This window comes from Panthera onca, chromosome C2, assembly GCF_046562875.1.
Source record: "Panthera onca isolate mPanOnc1 chromosome C2, mPanOnc1 haplotype 2, whole genome shotgun sequence".
Lineage (NCBI taxonomy): Eukaryota > Metazoa > Chordata > Mammalia > Carnivora > Felidae > Panthera > Panthera onca.
The window spans coordinates 157,463,095-157,479,814 of NC_138347.1; the positions used below are offsets into that span (position 1 = coordinate 157,463,095).

The 16,720-nt window shown below is 57.1% G+C and overlaps 1 protein-coding gene across 3 annotated transcripts in view; it reads right to left on the reverse strand.

Annotated features, from left to right (window-relative positions):
- Positions 1–16,720, reverse strand: part of ANO10 (anoctamin 10) — a 285,102-nt gene that overhangs the window by 20,510 nt on the left and 247,872 nt on the right. Inside the window, exon 13 of one of the 3 annotated variants that reach the window (XM_081790141.1) lies at positions 7,322–7,462. The exons of the other annotated variants lie outside the window; for them this stretch is intronic. Within the exon in view, the coding sequence (XP_081646267.1) occupies positions 7,421–7,462 (42 nt within the window). The 3' untranslated portion in view covers positions 7,322–7,420. Of the gene's footprint in view, positions 1–7,321; positions 7,463–16,720 lie in introns of those variants that run through there. 3 annotated transcript variants of the gene reach the window in all.

The following is a 16,720-nucleotide window of genomic DNA, read 5'->3' on the forward strand; positions in this document are numbered from 1 at the left end:
GAACCCAGAGAGGCCGAGAAGTCGTGGCGTTCGTTCCGACGCGGCCCGCGGCGTGGCTGGGAATGTGGTGCCTGGGAACCCAGCGCGGTGGGGATTCTACGGATCCAGAAATGAGGAGCAGCTGGAAACCCGACCCCCCCCCTCCCCTGCCGGATCCCCCAGAACAAGAGGGGCAGGGAGAGGACACAGCAGGGGGCCCGGAGCACTGACGCGGGGGCAACTGCGAACTGGGTGACCCTCTGGGCCTTTGTTTCCGCATCTGCGCAATGGGAGTCGTGGTGCACACGTTGCAGGGTGGCTGTGGGGGTCACCGTGCGTGAGATCCCTGGCCCCGAGCCGATGGGCCAAAACAGCGGATATGTTTAGCAGTCCTCTGTCCCTGCAGCCACAGGACCACGCCCGGCCATCCAGCGCCACCGGGGGCATCCTGTGAAACCTCGCTGAGGGCCAGGCCGTGACGGAGGCGCAGCCCGCCGGGCTCAGAGGGGAGTGTGGGAAGGAGCCCGGGCCCCAGGACGAGGCGGCGGCCGTGGGGGAGGAGGTCCTGGGGCCCCACCCTCGCAGCCCCCTGTCCCGTGGGTGCTGGAAAACACGACTGTGGCTCTGCTTGTTTGCTGAAAAAATGAGTAACTCCTTTGGAATTTGGCCTAAAATACACACGCTGATTTTCGATAACCGTTACTTACGGGAAACGCAAAACTGTGCGCACAAAGTCCGCCGCTGCCCCAGGAACCTGGCCGCCCCTGTGGGAGGCCCCGGCCCCACGCGGGGCTGGACAGCACACCACGTGCCCTCTGGCTTTCACGGCGAGGAACCCCTTTCGTGGACTATCATCAAGAGCCTCCGTCTTCCGCTTCAACCCCATCTCCCCTTGTGAGGACCCTCAGATCTGCCGGGCCTCCGGAGACCCCACTTCACCCCAGACGGTTCCCTTCTCTGAGCCCGGCCTGTCTTCCACGGGAGGCGGGAGCCTGCGGGCGGCCGCTCTCCCCGTGGGCCGGGAACTGCCGGGCCTTTGCTCGTCCCCAGCAGGCTCTGGGAGGGCTCCTGCTGGGGAAGGGGGCAGGCGGCTCACGGCGGCCAGTCTGCGGGGGAGCGGGCTCTCCTTGCAGGGGACGCAGCAGGCCGACCGGAGCAGGACGCGGGCGCAGGAGCGGGCCCTGGCCCGAGGACCCGCAGCGGCGATGTCTGCACAACCTTCGGCCTGAGGGGCGATGGTGACGGCTTGACTTAGTTCACCAACCGGGAGGAGCAGAACTGCCAGGCCACGTGAGGGTCGAGCCCACTTCGCCTGCTAACGGCTGATGCAACTATCCCCAAACAGCAAAACCGGCACCTTTCAGGCCGGATTCGCGGCGGACTCTCCCAGCTGATGTCATTTAATACTTAAGAGACCTTCTTAAAGGTCTTTTGATGAGAGGCAGAATATGAACCTATTTCCTGATTTGACAAGTAACCATAGAAAGTAAAGGCTAAATAGATTTAACTAAACTAGAGCTACAAGGGGGACAGACTATTCCCTGGCTGGTCAGAGAATCTTCTAGCCATGCTCCCCCAGCGTTCACGTGGGGAGGAAAATCAAAATGGGTTTTGATCCAAAGGAGGCTTTGAGGCTCCCCGCAGGGTGCCAGCTGCTCCCTCACTCCTGCCTCCGGGAGCCCCTTGCCCTCACGGGGGACTGCAGGGGGTCTGCAGATCTCCCAGGAGGGGCACCCCGCTCTCCGGCAGCCGGGCCGAGGGTTCTGTGGGACGCGCCCTCTCCCCGGAACGACCCGGCCTTCAGTGACTCTTCTCTCAGGCCAAGGTGGGACCTCACACAGGCCAGGGAGGGACTGGAGGGACTCGGAACCCACCTCCCTGCCTGAAGCACCCGCCCCCCTTGCTCAGGGTGGCCGGCTCCCAAGCTCAGGGGGCATCCGGGAGGTCACAGTTTACCCGCACTGAGCTGCAAAGGTAGGAACGGCGGCCAGTGAACCCACCACCCTCTCAGGCCTCAGCCCAGGCAGCAGGAGCAGTTTGCTGGGAGCACCTATCTCTGTAAGGAGGACTGCCCAGGCCCCTCAATCTGCTGGGCTGGGCCAAGCCCGCCTGCAGCCCTTCCCCTCTGTGGTGGGTCCCGTGGGGCCCGATCTGCCTCATGGAGCTTTGTGACCCCACCGGAGACGTTGCCCACAGTGGGCGGGAAGGCTTGTGCTCCCCAGACCTTTGCCAGCACAGGGCTGAGCATCCTGGCCACGAGGGGAGCTCAGGCTTGGCTCGTCTCCCTGTATCTTCCGTCCTCCCTGCTGGACACGCTGAGCTGGGGCAGGACCAGAACTCCAAACCCATGGCTAAAGCCCAAAGAAACACTCAAGCAGCTTAGAAGAAACAAGCTGTGGCAGCCGGTTTGCCAGAGATGAAGAGTTAAACTGGTTTTGAGGTCAGTGAGCGACACCCAAATCTTCCCTTGCAAACAGGCAGGCCTCTTCTGTTCCTCCCGAAAGAAAGAGTCAGAGGCTACGAGGCCTTGTGACGACTTCTCTCAGGTAAGGAAGGGTCCAGATGCCGTCTGCTGTTATGAACTTGTAACAGAACCCCCACCCCACCCTCCTGGTAAAGAGGAGCCAGGGGGCTGAGCCCCCTCCCCGCCCAGGGGAGACCATGAGTGTTGGCAGAATTAACGCTAAGAAGCACAGATGTTCTAATCCGAAAGAACCTTCATGATCATTCAGTCCTGTGGCCGCTTAAGACCCTGGAGACTCTCTTAAATGCAGATTCATAGGCCCCTCCCTGAGATGCTAACTCACTGGTCTGTAGGGGGGCCCAGGTCTCTGAAGTTTCTCCTGAGACGTCCCCAGCCTTGGGAGTCTCTGATTTGTTGACTGCCGTCTTGCGCAGGTAAGCAAGCTGGAGTGGAGTGGGGGTAGGTCCCTTCTGGACCACACTGTGGGCCCAGGCAGAGTCACAGGGCAGGGCCCAACCCGTGCTGTTCCCTCTGGGCACCAGGCTGCCTCCTGCAGCCCAGCCCTCTGGCTTCTTTTGCCTGGGGCGAGGGTAGGGGTAGGGGGGCAACATTACTCCTTTAAAAAAAAAAAACAAACCTGGCTTCTTTAGGGATTCCTAAATTAAAACCTCATTAAAAATATAAGCAGGATAATAGTGCCGACTTCCTCCCCACCAGAAGCATCAGAACGAAGAGAATGAAATCTTCCCTAATTCGTGACTCGTTAAAACACTCATGTTCCAAATAACTCTTTAAAAAGTACAGGCTGACTTCTTGCATCGTTATTAGCGATGATCATAAGGGGAGCACAGTCGCTGAGTGTGCGGTCCCAGTGCGCAGCTCCGCGCAAGAAAGGACGCATAAGCGGGCCCGCTCCGCCCTGCGGAGACATAGGCAGGTGCCTTCTGAGACCTGGGGCGGGGGGGGGGGGCCCTCGCCCGCCCAGCCTGTAGTACAGACCGAACCCGCGATCAGCTTCGGGATCTCTCCGTTCTCAGCGCTCAGGAAGTCACAACCGACGGATCCCATTACTGCCCGGGTTGCGCTGTGCTCCAACGACTCCGTTACCCCTCCCCCTCGGGAGCAACCACCGCGCACGGAAAAAGCCGGATCGGGGCAGCTCCGGGCTGCAGGGCGGAGAGAGCCGCTGCCTTCCTGCCTGCCCGTTCACTGGAGGCTTCGCTGGCCTGGGGCTGGCTCAGTTCAGTTCAGGCACAGCACCTGCTCCCCCCCAAGTCCTGCCGGCCTCAGGGGGGGGTGCAGGCCTGGCGACAGGGCATGAGGATCACCAGTCCCCTGGCCACCTCCATTCTGATGGAGCTGGCTGCTCCACGGGGATTCTAGCACTGACAGGAAGCCTCCACCTCCATCGGGAAGGCCGGCCTGTCTGGAAGCCTCCTTCCCGCACAGCCGCGCCCCCGCACCCCTGGCGAGCACAACCTAGGTCTTCTCTTGTCTCCCACCACGCTGAGGCCAGGCAGCTTGTTTGGGGTCATGTGGCCAGAGTCAGGGCAAAATTAAGCAATTTCGGTGGTTCAGGTGAAAAAGAAAGCAAAGGATGGGCCATGCCACAAAGACTGTTTTTTTCTTTATATATTTTTTGGTCATCTCGACACCCAACGTGGGCCTCGAACTCACAACCCCGAGATCAAGAGTCACATGCTCTTCTGACTCAGCCAGCCGGGCGCCCCAAGACTGTTTTCATTTGTTCTATCTAGAGGAAAGCTTCCCTCAAAACAGCACTGTTCCGGACACATTCTAATATGACGATTAAAGGCTCCAGATCTGCCCTCAGGCTCCGACGAGCCCCGCAGCAGTGGCTACGGGGCAGGAGGGCCCAGGGGCAGTGGCCCCCCAGGCTGTCCTGGGGGCCCTGCGTACAGCACCTCTCCCCCTGGAGGGTCTGGTTGATAACACGTACAAAATGCCAGGTCTGTCGAGCATCAGACAGGCCGGCGCTCTGAGTGCCGCGTCCCCACCCCAGCCAGCTTTACTCCTTCACCCCTTCTCGGGGGCCGCGATCACCTTGCCGCTCCGACCAAACCTTGAGCCCTCGTGACGGATGCCTCTGTGCCCCTCCCCGGTCTTCTGTCTGCCGTGGGGCCCCGCCGACCCCACCTGCCAGGCACACCCACCGCTCCCAGCACCGGCCTCCCAGACTCGCCGATGCCGTCCAAAAGCCGCCCAAGCCGGGCTCTCAAACAGGGAACCAGAACATGCTACCACAGGGCCTTCTCATAGGTTCTGGACTGAACCGCAGGTCACTCGGCCCAGAGGGGCTGCCTGTCGCCGTCGCCCTCCACTGTAATTCCTGCACTCCGCTCGCGCCGTCTGCTTTTGTCCACGTTTATGTGCAGGGTTTTCCTGCTTCAATGTTCTATCCACCTAGTGCTCCGGAGAGGATACGACACTGCCCTCTGCCCCCAGGGGCCCACGACACGGTGCTGTGAGCTGCAGCCAGCTCTCCACAAATACCTGTGGCAGAGGGACCACGGCCTGGAGCCCCAGGCAGCAGCCAGTGCGATGAGGGCTCAGCCCGTAACTCAGCGTGACCACCATGAGCCGGCAAGTAAACTGCAGCACACGGGTGTGTGAGACGCATTCACATTCTTGAAGCGAGCATCGCTCTCTGGACCACAGATGTGTCGGTCACACGTATGGGATCACAGAAAAGACACGAGCGTGTGGGCTTTACGCCCGAAACTCCAGGATTTTGGAGGTCTAGTTATCTGCCCTGGTCGCAGTACGGGTCTGGGCCCCTTAGGACTGGGCCTCAGTGCGGACAGGAATCTTGGTTCCCCCAGAGCCAGCTGTGGTTCTGGCTCTGGCTCGGGTGGCCCGCGATGACAGCCGGGGAAGTGGCTGGAGGAGGAAACTCAAGGGCTGCCAGGAGGGTTGCCGAATTACCAGCTTGACCCCAGCCGGAAACTAAGATTCCTCCAAGATCAAAACCCAGCTCCAAAGAAGCTCCAAGACCTGGTGGCCAGGCCCAGCTCCACCATCGGGTGAGGCGCTGGGGGCCACAAGTCCGTTAACTGCCGAGCTGACCCTGGGGAGGGTAGAGTCCGTTTCACTTGAAAACATTAAAAAAACCCTACTTCTTAAATAACCGCGTAGGCCCTGCTTTCTCTGCGTAGTTGGGTTTCAGAGCTGAATTTCCAAACGCAGAAGTTAAAGGCTCCTGGAAGGAGAACCCCACAGATCTCCTGAGAATGTAAATGACTTTCTATGCAGAGCGAGGGGCCTACAGAAGCCAGAGGCTTTGCTTCCCTGCCATCCCCAGGTACGCACTTACTCTCACGCTTCCCTGTTCTGGAAGAGGGGGCCGAGTGTGTTCGATCCGCCACAGCCATCTCTGAAGCCTGGGCTGCTAAGGTGATGTATCTGTCGATGCGATGAAGTTCTGCGGGTGGCTAAAAGGTGCTGCATACAAAGCAAAACTGATGAGAGAGTGGCCCACCTTGCTGGGTTTGGGAAGGGTTACTAGGTGCAGAAAGGCCTCGTCAGGGCTGCTCGTGGCCTCTGTCCTTCCACATTCCATCGGTGGCTCCTGGTGTCGTCTCTGAGTTGCCGGCTTCTAAGTGCAATCCTCTGCATCTATGCCAAACGTGGGTGCCACCACTAAGCGATTAACGCCGCAGACCTTCGCCAGCACCCGGGCGTTCTGCCTGCGATGGGCACACTCGAGCTACGTAGGTTCCCACGGGCTGCGGGGCACGGGCAGGTGCGTCCACACCAGCCCTGTGCTTCACGCGTGTTCTCTGTAACAGCTCCACGGAAGTCTCGGCTACTTGCCTCTCCACCTGCCCGTTTCCTGCATTTCTAATTCTGCTTCTACATCAAAACCTCATTCCCCCTCCTGCTTTATTGATACAACTTTCAACGTCTGTTACATTCTATTATTTTTGTGCAACTCAGTGACCAACAGTCATATCACAACACATCCCAGACGCCGTTCCCAACTCTGTATTAACTCATCTGCTCCCCATGACCACCCTACGAGAAACATACCGTCGTCATCCTTTCAAAGGTGGAACGGAGGCACAGGGAGGCTGAGAAGCCTGCCGAGGTCACACAGCTCACGGGAGGCCTGCGCCCAGCGTGCCGACACTGCTCTGGTTTTGTGCTGTTTAACAGCACTTAGCTTCCTGCTGCGGCCACCGGTGCTCCGAGATGCACGTTCAGCTGGATCACACTTCCATCTCAGGAGGGTTTGCTGCCACTTTTCTGATCCTTGGTGAGGCCTAAATTTGGTGCCATCCCACCTGGCTCAGACTTTCTGCTTCTGCTAAACCTCCAAACCAAGGGAGTCCGGCCCTGGAACCCACCGCGTCTACCTCCATCCTGACTTGGGAGCGTGATTTTACGCATGACAGTAAGAAGTCGCTTACGACTTCAGGAAGGAAGTTTGAGAGTTAATCTTTTTTTAAGAAGCAGAAATCCTTGTCATTCTTCTTCTTCTTCTTTCAAAAGAAAGGCCCCTGAAGGGCACAAGAACCAGAAAATATGGGAAATGCTTTGGAACGTTAATCGGCAAAATCGCAAGTGCCCAAAGGCTCGTGGTGAGCCGGCCACTAAGGAGAGCCCCTCCAACAAGCGACACGGAAAGAGTCAGGACCCAGGTCTGGTACCAAAGTGCAGCTCACTAAACACAGAAAGGGGAGTACAGATAGTCCTGAATACAGTTATTCAGGAACAACCAAGGTTCAAGTAAGCGATGTCTTCTTCGTCACGGGAGGAGAGAAAACCGGTAACAGGTGTTGCTTCAAAGGCAGCCGAACTGAATGGATGCATTTTGGAAACACGCAGATCCCAGCATGGAGAGTAAGAGCGTCGGGCCCTGGAGTGCCCGGGGACATCCACGAAGGGGGATGGCGCAGCATCCTGCCACGGGGATCGGGTCAGAATGCAGACGGATGACGTGGAACAGAAGTGCCATTATAGACGAAAAGAGCCAGAGTCCCCGAGATCAAAAGCAAGCTACGAGTAATCGTAAGGAAATAAGATAAATATACGGATGAAACAATCAGTCCTTCTGAAACGGCCATGCCCTGTGAGCATCATGACCACATAAGAAGGAGGGTGATAACGGCGAGGGTGAGGAGGACACAGAACGGGTGTCCTTGGGAAGTCACATGAGTCGGATGAAGGGGCCACCAATTCTGCATGAGAAAGGGGGAGAAAGCATTTTGTGTTTTGGCAAATAAGCACGTAAAAAGAGTCTGGTGATTGGTTTGCCCCGAATCAGAGGACAAATGACTAAGTTTCTTTTAAAAAACTGAGTTACTTTCCCAACGGCCTCTTTCGCTGAAATGACTAGACCTCTAGGTACGACGTTATGTTGCAGATTAAAATGCGGAAGGCAACCTTCCATCCGCTACGTCTGCTGCGATATGGTACCGGGCTGTTTATCAGAAGACATGGAGGTGGACAATCTAATTGTCCTTCCTCGGCCCATGATACTGACACACCCGGTGGTGTTACTTTTCAAGACATTGACCCAGCTCTTCAGATGGCCCAGATGAGCAAGCGTCTGGCCTGCAGGAGGCCCTTCCTGGACGAGACTTTCACAGCATCACCTCCTCAGGAAGCGGCCCCCTCTTGATCTGACTGCAGGGAGGAGGTGCTGGGGGCCTTCAGGACGTGACTCCCTTTTCTGTCTGGAAGCCCTGGGAGCCAGCGAGGGATGCAGTGTCCTTCTCTCACCGCAGAAGCTTACACACAGGTCGCTAGGGTCCCTTAGGAGATGAGACCCGGAGAGGCTTGTAACCAGCCAAGGCCCAGGGTGATCCGGTCAACTCTCATCTTTATCCACAGGTCCTAGGCTGCTGGGTAGGGACATCCCTGAACCCCTAGGCTCAGGGTTCAGGCTGCGAGTGGAGCAGTGGACAGGCCAGAGGACAGTCACAGAGGGATGAAGGGCAGAAAGCACCAGCGGGTGCTCCTTCAGTAAAAGCCATGGCTCGGTGGCAGTCAGAGACCCAGCAGCTGAAACGTCAACAGTTTGGTTGGGTCAAGGTGCCGCACAAAGGCTTAATTAAGAGCCCAAAGAATAGAAATGAACACCACTGACTAACCACAGAAATCAAAGGTCTCTAAGAGGACTCCGAGTGTGGGGTGGGCAGGTGATGTGCTGGTCGCTGGAGGGAACCCAGGGCCCAGCCTCCCACAGGGGTCCTGGGTCAAGGAGTAGGAGGGGCAGGATTTCACTGCGGCATGAGCAGAAGGCCAGACAGTTTAGAAAATAAAGGGCTGAGGTAAACATTCCACCGAATTAAATGCAGGAGACAGTCTACGGCCCACATCAGGGTTTCAACCAGAGATGTGTTTTTTTTTAAAGCTTAAAATAAACATTTTTCCTAAGTATTAGGGGGGAATAACCTTTAATCTGAGAAAGCCATGCCATCACTACGAGGACAGAGGCAGCGGGATGAGTGGGGGTGGCGGCACAGGGTGAGCTGTGTCTCTGTCCCGAGAGGCACCCACACCCCTTTCCGTGCGCCCGCCGTGGGGTCTGGGGGGGCGCAGCCAGGGAAGGGCTCCGGCCCGCTGCAGACCGGTCCCGGCCTTCAGACGCGCCTCGCCCACCACCGAAGACTAGAAAGATGCTTGTGAAACTCCGGCCGGGTGCAGGCCACGGAGAAGGCCCAAGTGCCCCCCACCATCTGCAGGATCTCCCCAGGACAATGAGGTTGTTGTCCCCCATCTAAATACCATATGGCTCTTTGATAAACACACACCTCTCTATCCTCTGTCAATATGGTATTTCGCGATCAATATTACGACTAAAACCACATAAAACCAAACCAATAGTTAGAACACTGACTGCGATGTTTACAGCTCTACATCGTCTCCACTGCCTGAGAGATAGGTGTGTTCTCTTCACCCGGGGGCAGGGTCCCATCCCCGGCAGGTGAGCACGGCTGCCCCGGGTGCCCGTGCTGTGAACCAGGACGGCCACCATCGGTGCCCCTTCTGAAGAACCCGGGCAAAGCTGGGACCCGGCACGATCCACCTGACCATCCTTGATCTTCTTCTCTAGGAAAAGCGCCGTAAGTGCAAGACGGGCTCTAGCCTCCACTCGCTCAACGTCCCTTTCCCCCCGAGCAGCTACTGCCTACTTACGCCCGTCTACAAGCCTCGTTAAGTAGAAAAGCTACTGCTTTTCTCCTACATCTTGTTTCACGTTCCTTCCCGTCACCTACATCCCCTCATGAGTGAGTGGCAGCGACCGTAACCAACGCTGACGGCCCAATACAGGGGGGCAGGAACATCACAGGCTCTTGAGCACATTTGGGCTGTCGGCGTTTCCTGAAACCTGGGACTGAAGTGGCAACAGGCCACTGACACCCCTCCGCGGCACCGCCGTCCAAGGGACTATCTTCCCATCAACCTTCCTGCCGGCGGACGGGTCCAGGTCAGACTTTGTAGCAGGTGGAGTTAGAATAGCAAGCTGGATGGGGTTTTGAAAACTCATGTCTATTTTTTATTTTCACTGATTAAAAATATTAGATAGGCATGAAACTCATCACTTCTGTGAGTAAGAAAGGACTTCTTTGCAAACATGTGTCTTTGAGAGCAAAGAAACCCAAGACCCTTGTGTGATCGGAACATAGAGCGTTCACGGCCGACACCCCTCACGCGGTCTAGTCAGGCCACGTCGCGTTTCTCCCAAATGTCCGGGGAGATACGGCCTGGCGCGTGTTGGGGTGACGTGAACCGAGGTGGGGTTTCCCAACTGCAGCGATTACGGCGTCTCGCTGAAATGAACTATGGAACCAGTCCCGGATTAGCCACTCAGTGCCTCCCGCCCTCCGGGCCTTGGCCTTCAAGAGCGGTGCTCCTGGGATGCCACGGTCAGAGGAGTACCATCAGGTGAGGCTCTGAGAGGCGGCAGGTGCACGTGCACGGGCTTATCCCTGTTCCGACCATGTTCCAAAGGCTCTTTGGGGTTCCCTCCAAAATAACAGGAATATACAACAGCAGCTACTTTATTATTCTGTATGTAATGCCACGTAACATAAGTACAAAAGTTCTGATTGTTCTTAGGACCTGAAGGCACAAAGGAACTTAGAAGACGGTCTTGGCTCTTTGAGTGAGGTCAGCATTACCAAATTCAGGCAATTTGGCAAAAAAACCAAAAACCAAACCAAAACAAAAAAAACAAAGAAAAGAATTGTTTGCCAATTCAGAAGGAGGAAAAGCTAGGACGAAAATGTTGCAGTTACAGGCACGTACCACATGCAGAAGACCACACAAGCGGAGGGAGGAGGAGCTTCAAGAAGCTCCCAACACCACCGCAGGAAAGAAGCTAGTACCGCGGCCTTGACTCCAACTCCGTCTGCTTCTACTCGCTGCCTCCGGGTCTCAAAACGTGGCCGTATTTCACGCTGTGAGAGCAACAATGGCTTCCTTCTGTTTCCATCACACTGTTCAGAATCTGGAAAGTTCCAGGGAAATGGGGGTCTAGCCTGGGTGACCGGTGCTGTCCTTGGTGTGGCCTTTGGACGAGCTCACGGTCCCAGGGTGGGGTAAGCTGTCGGCCACACAATCCTGCTTGAGCCACACGGCCGAGCTTTCTACCCAAGTCGCGTACCCAGAGTGTCAGAGCTCTGCCTCCTCGCTTTGCTGTTTAGGAACACGAGCCGATCCACCTGATAGGTGGTGAGTTAAACGTGCCTTCAGATTTTTAGTTCCCTCTCCACCATTGCTGCTGTTTCCCCGCGCAAAGCAAAGAACAGCAGACCGCATGAGAAATAAGGCGTCTGCTGACAGGGGACCCCTGGTAAAAGTAACGAAACACAGAGGACTTTCGCCTCTCGCCCCGAACGACCTGGTCGTTTTGTTAAGAGGACGCGGGGCAGACTTTGCAGAGCACGCGGCCAGGTTTTGGTGAAGTGATTCTGCGTCCCCCAGCAAAGTCTGCAGCTGAGTCACAGCTGATTCACGTGCGTCTCGGGGGGGGAACAAATCAGCGTCTCTGCAAGTTGTCTGGGACGAGCCAAAGAGACCAGCCTGACCAGGTCTATAATCATAGAGCGGTAACCAGGGTGTGGGTAGACGCCGTGTGTTTTTTGCCCTCGGAACCGAGCGTTCTGGGCACGTGCGTGGAAAAGCACGTGGATAAATGCGCTTCCTCTGATGCCTAACTTGAAGGGCACGAAAACCACTGGAGGAGAAGAGCGAAGCCCCCGAGAGGGCGAACAGCAGGAGCGCGCGCACAACGCCCCGCCGCCCTCATCGTCAAGAAGGAACTGGCGTCAGCATGAAGACTTCCGTGGCCAGAAGAGCCAGTCAGCCCCCGGCTTGCAGCAGCCAGGCGTCCCGGGCCAGGAGGAAGCGGAGGCTGACCACGAGAGGAAACCACGCACGGGGCGGAAACGGAACACAACAAAACGGCGGGTGAGTCAGGGCTGAAAGGCCTCGACCCCGTGAGAAGGCGGCTATTTCCAAACAGAGCCCTCCGCGGGTGCCCACGCCCCCCACCAAGAACGGAGCGTGGACGAAGGGGCTCGACCCACGGTTCTCCTGTTCGCCCCAGTCCCACCGACCCCACCAGCTGACCACCCCAGTGATGCAAGGCACCTGCAGCCCCCGGGACGGTGCCCGAGACTCCAGGGTTCCTGGCTCCCAGGCGGACGGGCCCGGCCTGGACCTCGAGCCCACCTCTGGGCTCCTTTCCCGCTGCTCCCGGCCCCCGCCTCGCCCCGTTCTCCTGCCCTTCCGCAGGCTGCTGTGCGGGGAGCTCTGAGGTGACCACGCTCTCTGGCCTGGCGGCAGTCTCTGGTCCCCCAGCCTCCCATAAGCCTGTGAACGCCCACCACCGTTGGAAGCCCGGAGCACCAGGCACACTTCCGGGGAGCACCCCCCAGCCCGCCGCAGGCAGGACGGGGCATGTGCCACACACGCCCGCAAGCGGGGGGACAGTGACGCGAGAGCCGGTACGATGCCTCTGCCTGCTGGCCTCCCTGAGACACACGGTGGGCTCCCGAGGCCGGCGCTGGTCACCGGGGTGGCCCAGAGCTCGGAGGCATGTGGCCCGGGACTGGGAGGCGCCCAAAGAGGCAGGGCGGGGAGGCCTTCGGCACAGCCCTGCGTTGCGACCCGCTGCTTCTGCCCCTTGCGGGGACCACAAGCACATCTTCCTGGGCCGCACAATTAGACCCCCTTGTGCCACCACGCCCCGTTCCCTCCGAGGGGCCGATCCACGGCTGGAGGAGAGCGCTCCAAGGGCATCCCACACCTTGCTGATCGGCAACCAGGATGCCTCTGAGGATCTTTGGTAAAGCGAGTTCCCCGGGTCCCGCTTGCGATTCTCATTTAGCAGGTCTGGGGACGCGTCTGAGAATTTTATTTCCGAGGTTTTAATTGTCATATTTCAAACTTACAGAAAGCTCGCACGCATAGAGTACTAGGGATTCAGAATACTCTTACTCGGATTTGCCAACTGCTTTCTTTTTGCCCTGTTTGCTTCCTTACTCGCTCTGTTTTTTTCCTGAACCATTTGAGAGTGAGCTGCAGACAACATGCCCCTTTGCCCCCAAACACATCAGTGGATACTTCCTAAAATCGAGGCCTTTCTCTTATATGATACAGGAGAATGTTCTGTTCCCTAAGTGATTTTGAATAGGACGGCCACCTTCCTGTTTTATCAAACTTTCCCCAAATTTTATCAAATTGGTATGATTCAGGAAGTATCTAACACGAAGTATTCCTGCAGAATGGTAAAACAGCAACAGGTTATTCTGAGGCCACAAGGTTATGGTAAGAGCTTACAGTGATGAATCTGAGTATTTTGATGAACTAGAAGAGAACATCACATAAAAAGAAGCACGCTACTGGGCTGCGTTTCGGGATGTGTGCTGGGCAGCCTCTAACTGGCCCCCGCTGGTCCCTGCCCCTGGCACGAGTCCTTTGTGGAACCCTCCCTCCTAGGGTGTAGGCTGGACCTGGTGACTCCCTTCTCAACAACAGAACACAGCGAAGGCGAGGGGATGTCACTTCTGAAGTTAGGTTACAAAGAGGCTGTGGCTTCTGTCTCAGGTGCTCCTTCTCTTGCACGGGCTCTGTGAGTGGTCCCGTGGAGAGGCCCACGTGGCGGGGAACCCACATCCGGGCCCTGAAGCTCCCAGCAGGTGTGCGTGTGAGCCCGTCCAGCGCTGGGGGGCCTGCAGCGCTGCCCGACATCAGAGGCACCCCGGTGAGCCATGTGCAGATTCACAGAAAGGGGGAGAGAGCCACTGTTTACTGTTCGGGGATAATTTGTTGTCCGGCAACAGAAAAGACGGGATGGCTAGCGTGGAATATCAGAAAACTCATGACTTTAAAATATGCCGGATTCCACGGAGAGCTGAATGGAGTAATAAAAGCTGGAGGGGTCCTGGCCAGAGAGGCGGGAGGTGGAATACTTCTCCCGATTATTTAACCTCTCTCTCAACCAAATTCTTCCTAGTGACTTTTAAAAATGTTTTTATTTTTAAAATACGTGTGCATAGTTTAAAGGAATCAAGCACTATAAAAATATTGCGAATAAAGATTCATTCCTGCTTTTGTTCCCCAGCCCCTCATCTGGAGGCGATTTCTTGTCACACGACCAATTTCGTGATCATTCCTTCAGAAGTTTTGTTTCGTTGGCCCTGCCCACCTCCCCCCGCTCCATTATCAACATAGGGTATCTCTAGATATCTTTCTTGTTTTTCATATAAGGGTAGCATAATATATTCTGCATCTTGCAAAATAAATCTTGGAGAGAGTTTTGTATCAGGAATTGCAGGAAGTCCTTTTTCTTTTGGGTGCCTGCAGGATTTGTATGGACGGGACAATTCATTTAACTAGTCCCCTAAACCAGGGTGTCCCTATGACCTTTGAGTATATCTGGGGGATAAATTCTTGGGATTTTCTTTAGGCTGTTAAACATCGTACTCTCTCTCATTAAACAAACAAACAAACAAACAAAATCCTCCCTTCCACCGCCTACCCCAGTGTCCCTTCTGTGGACACCCAGTTTCCTTCTCGCTCTCCCAGCTGAACCTGCTCATAGAATGGTCTCTCTCAGCTGTTTTCTCATTCTGGCTCCCCAGCCACCCCTCCATGGCTCCCGGCCCGTGAACCCACTGCAAAAGATCCCTCTGAGGTCACCTGGCTGCCATGCTGCCGAACCCAAGGGCGTTCTCTGGGCTTCATCTGGTGCATTCACGGCTGCCCCGGATACCCTGCCGCTACCTCCCTCCGCACCGCTGCCCGTGACTGTGACGTGGCACCTCACCTGGCCCTCCGGCCCTCCCACCTCCCCCTGCCCCATACCCAGCCTCTTCTGGAAGCAATCCCCAAGGGTCAACTCCAGGCCCTCTGTTCACTTTGCATCAGCACCCCCGCGAGAACATTCTGTGATGCCAGGAATGTTCTCTTAGCATTTAAAATGTGGTCAGTGCAACTGAGGAGCTGAATTTTTCGTCTGATTTAATTTGACCAACTTAAACGTAAAGGGCCACAGGTGGCTGCAGGCTCCCGTGGGCGGTGCTCTCCCTGGGAGGGACCGCGCATACCCGGCCGTGGTCACCGCCTGCACGCAGGGCACACACACATCCCTGCGCCCAGCTCAGGTTTCCTTCCCATCTCACACAAGGCTCACGACGCCAACGCCCGGCTGACCTCTCCCTTGGATGCCGCCAAACTGACAAAACTCAACCTGAGATCCTCTCCCGAAGCCGGGCGGTCTAACGGCTCAGTGTGAGGTGCGCAGCTCGCGGCTCAGGAGCCTCAGAAGGCCAGGCGTGGTTGGCTTTGTCTCCTGAACATTCCTGCTGTGCCTGCCCTCTACATCTTGGTCACGGTCACAGGACCCCCTCGTGGAGCTGGTCAGCGGCCTCGCCACAGGCCCACCTGCCTTCCCTCCCCCGCCCCCCCAGCCTGTCCTCACAGGCGCCCTCGCCTGAGACACCACTCCCAGCATGCCACGATGCGGCTGCAGCTCTCACTTATTCCCGACTAGCCCGGCGGAGAGTCCCAGGTGCCCACCAGCCGTGCCGGGCGCCGCGCGGACGCCGGGGGTCCCCCGAGCCCCCCGAGTCGAGTCTGGGTCCGGCCGCGAGACGAGCCGGGCTGAGGCCTGGTGAGTGCTAGGAGTCCGTGGGGGGGGGGGGAACGGGGCCGTAGTGGTCCGCCAGGACTTGGGGCCAGGGCAGGCCGGAGAAGCAAGCGCTTGGCCAAGAGTCACCGGGGAGGGTGTCTACCGAGCAGTCGCCGAGAGGGGGCCCTGAGCAGCGAGGATGTGACGCCGCGGGGTTAAGGTGGCAGAAAAGTCCAGAGAAGGAGACTGGGCAGGAGAGGGGCCAGGACTGGACCCAGGGGGCCTCAGGGTCACGCCCCTCTGTCCCGGACACCACGCCTGCAGCCTCCGGTCACATCAGCTTCTTCGGCAGCTGAGCCTCTAGCTCACTGGAACTTGCAGCCCAGGAAGCAGCCCTGCTTTTTCACGTGTTGTTTGGTCACTTTTTTTTTTTTTTTTTTTTAAATAAAATACAAGCCTTTCAGTTTGTCCTGATGCCGTTTTCACCTCTCCTTTCTGGCCTTCATCACCGAAGCCTGTCGTGACCCTTTTGAATGCCTTCCGCTAGCACCTTCCGTGGCCTTTCCGCCGCCTTTACTGCTGGTTCCATTTCACGCATCCTCCGTTCTCACAGCTGATTGCCAGTGTGAACCTGTCATAACGCGGTACGCTCCCTCCGACTGCTACCTGGCGCCTTCCTTCCCTGTGCCAGGAGCCCATCTTTCCCTCCGGATGTCGGCAACGCCAGGTGCTTTCTCGGTTTCCCCGACAGTTAGGGCATGGACGGGTGACTAACTTCTGCCCAGTGGGGCCGGAGGGTGAGTCTCCTGAGGGACTTCTGGGCGAGATTTTCCTTCTGAATAGAAAGAGACTCCGAGGAGAAGCCGCCTTTCCCCACCCCTGCCTCTGAACAGGAGTCTGTGACGACAGTTTGCCCGGAGCCGCGGCATCCACTTGGCGACCACGACGAAAGCCAAGATCCTGACCGCGCTGCGTGGAGAGAGAGCCAAAACCTGCCTCGCTCCTCAGTGCCATCACCGGGCTGTCCCTTCAACCCCGGGACTGGCCCACACCGCGACGTTTGTGACATCACACCTCGCGTGCATTTAATAACTTTGAGTCTTTATATGGAAACAACTCCGACAGACCCCAGGCTATGAGAGTCCCCATGTCTCATCGATACTTACGTT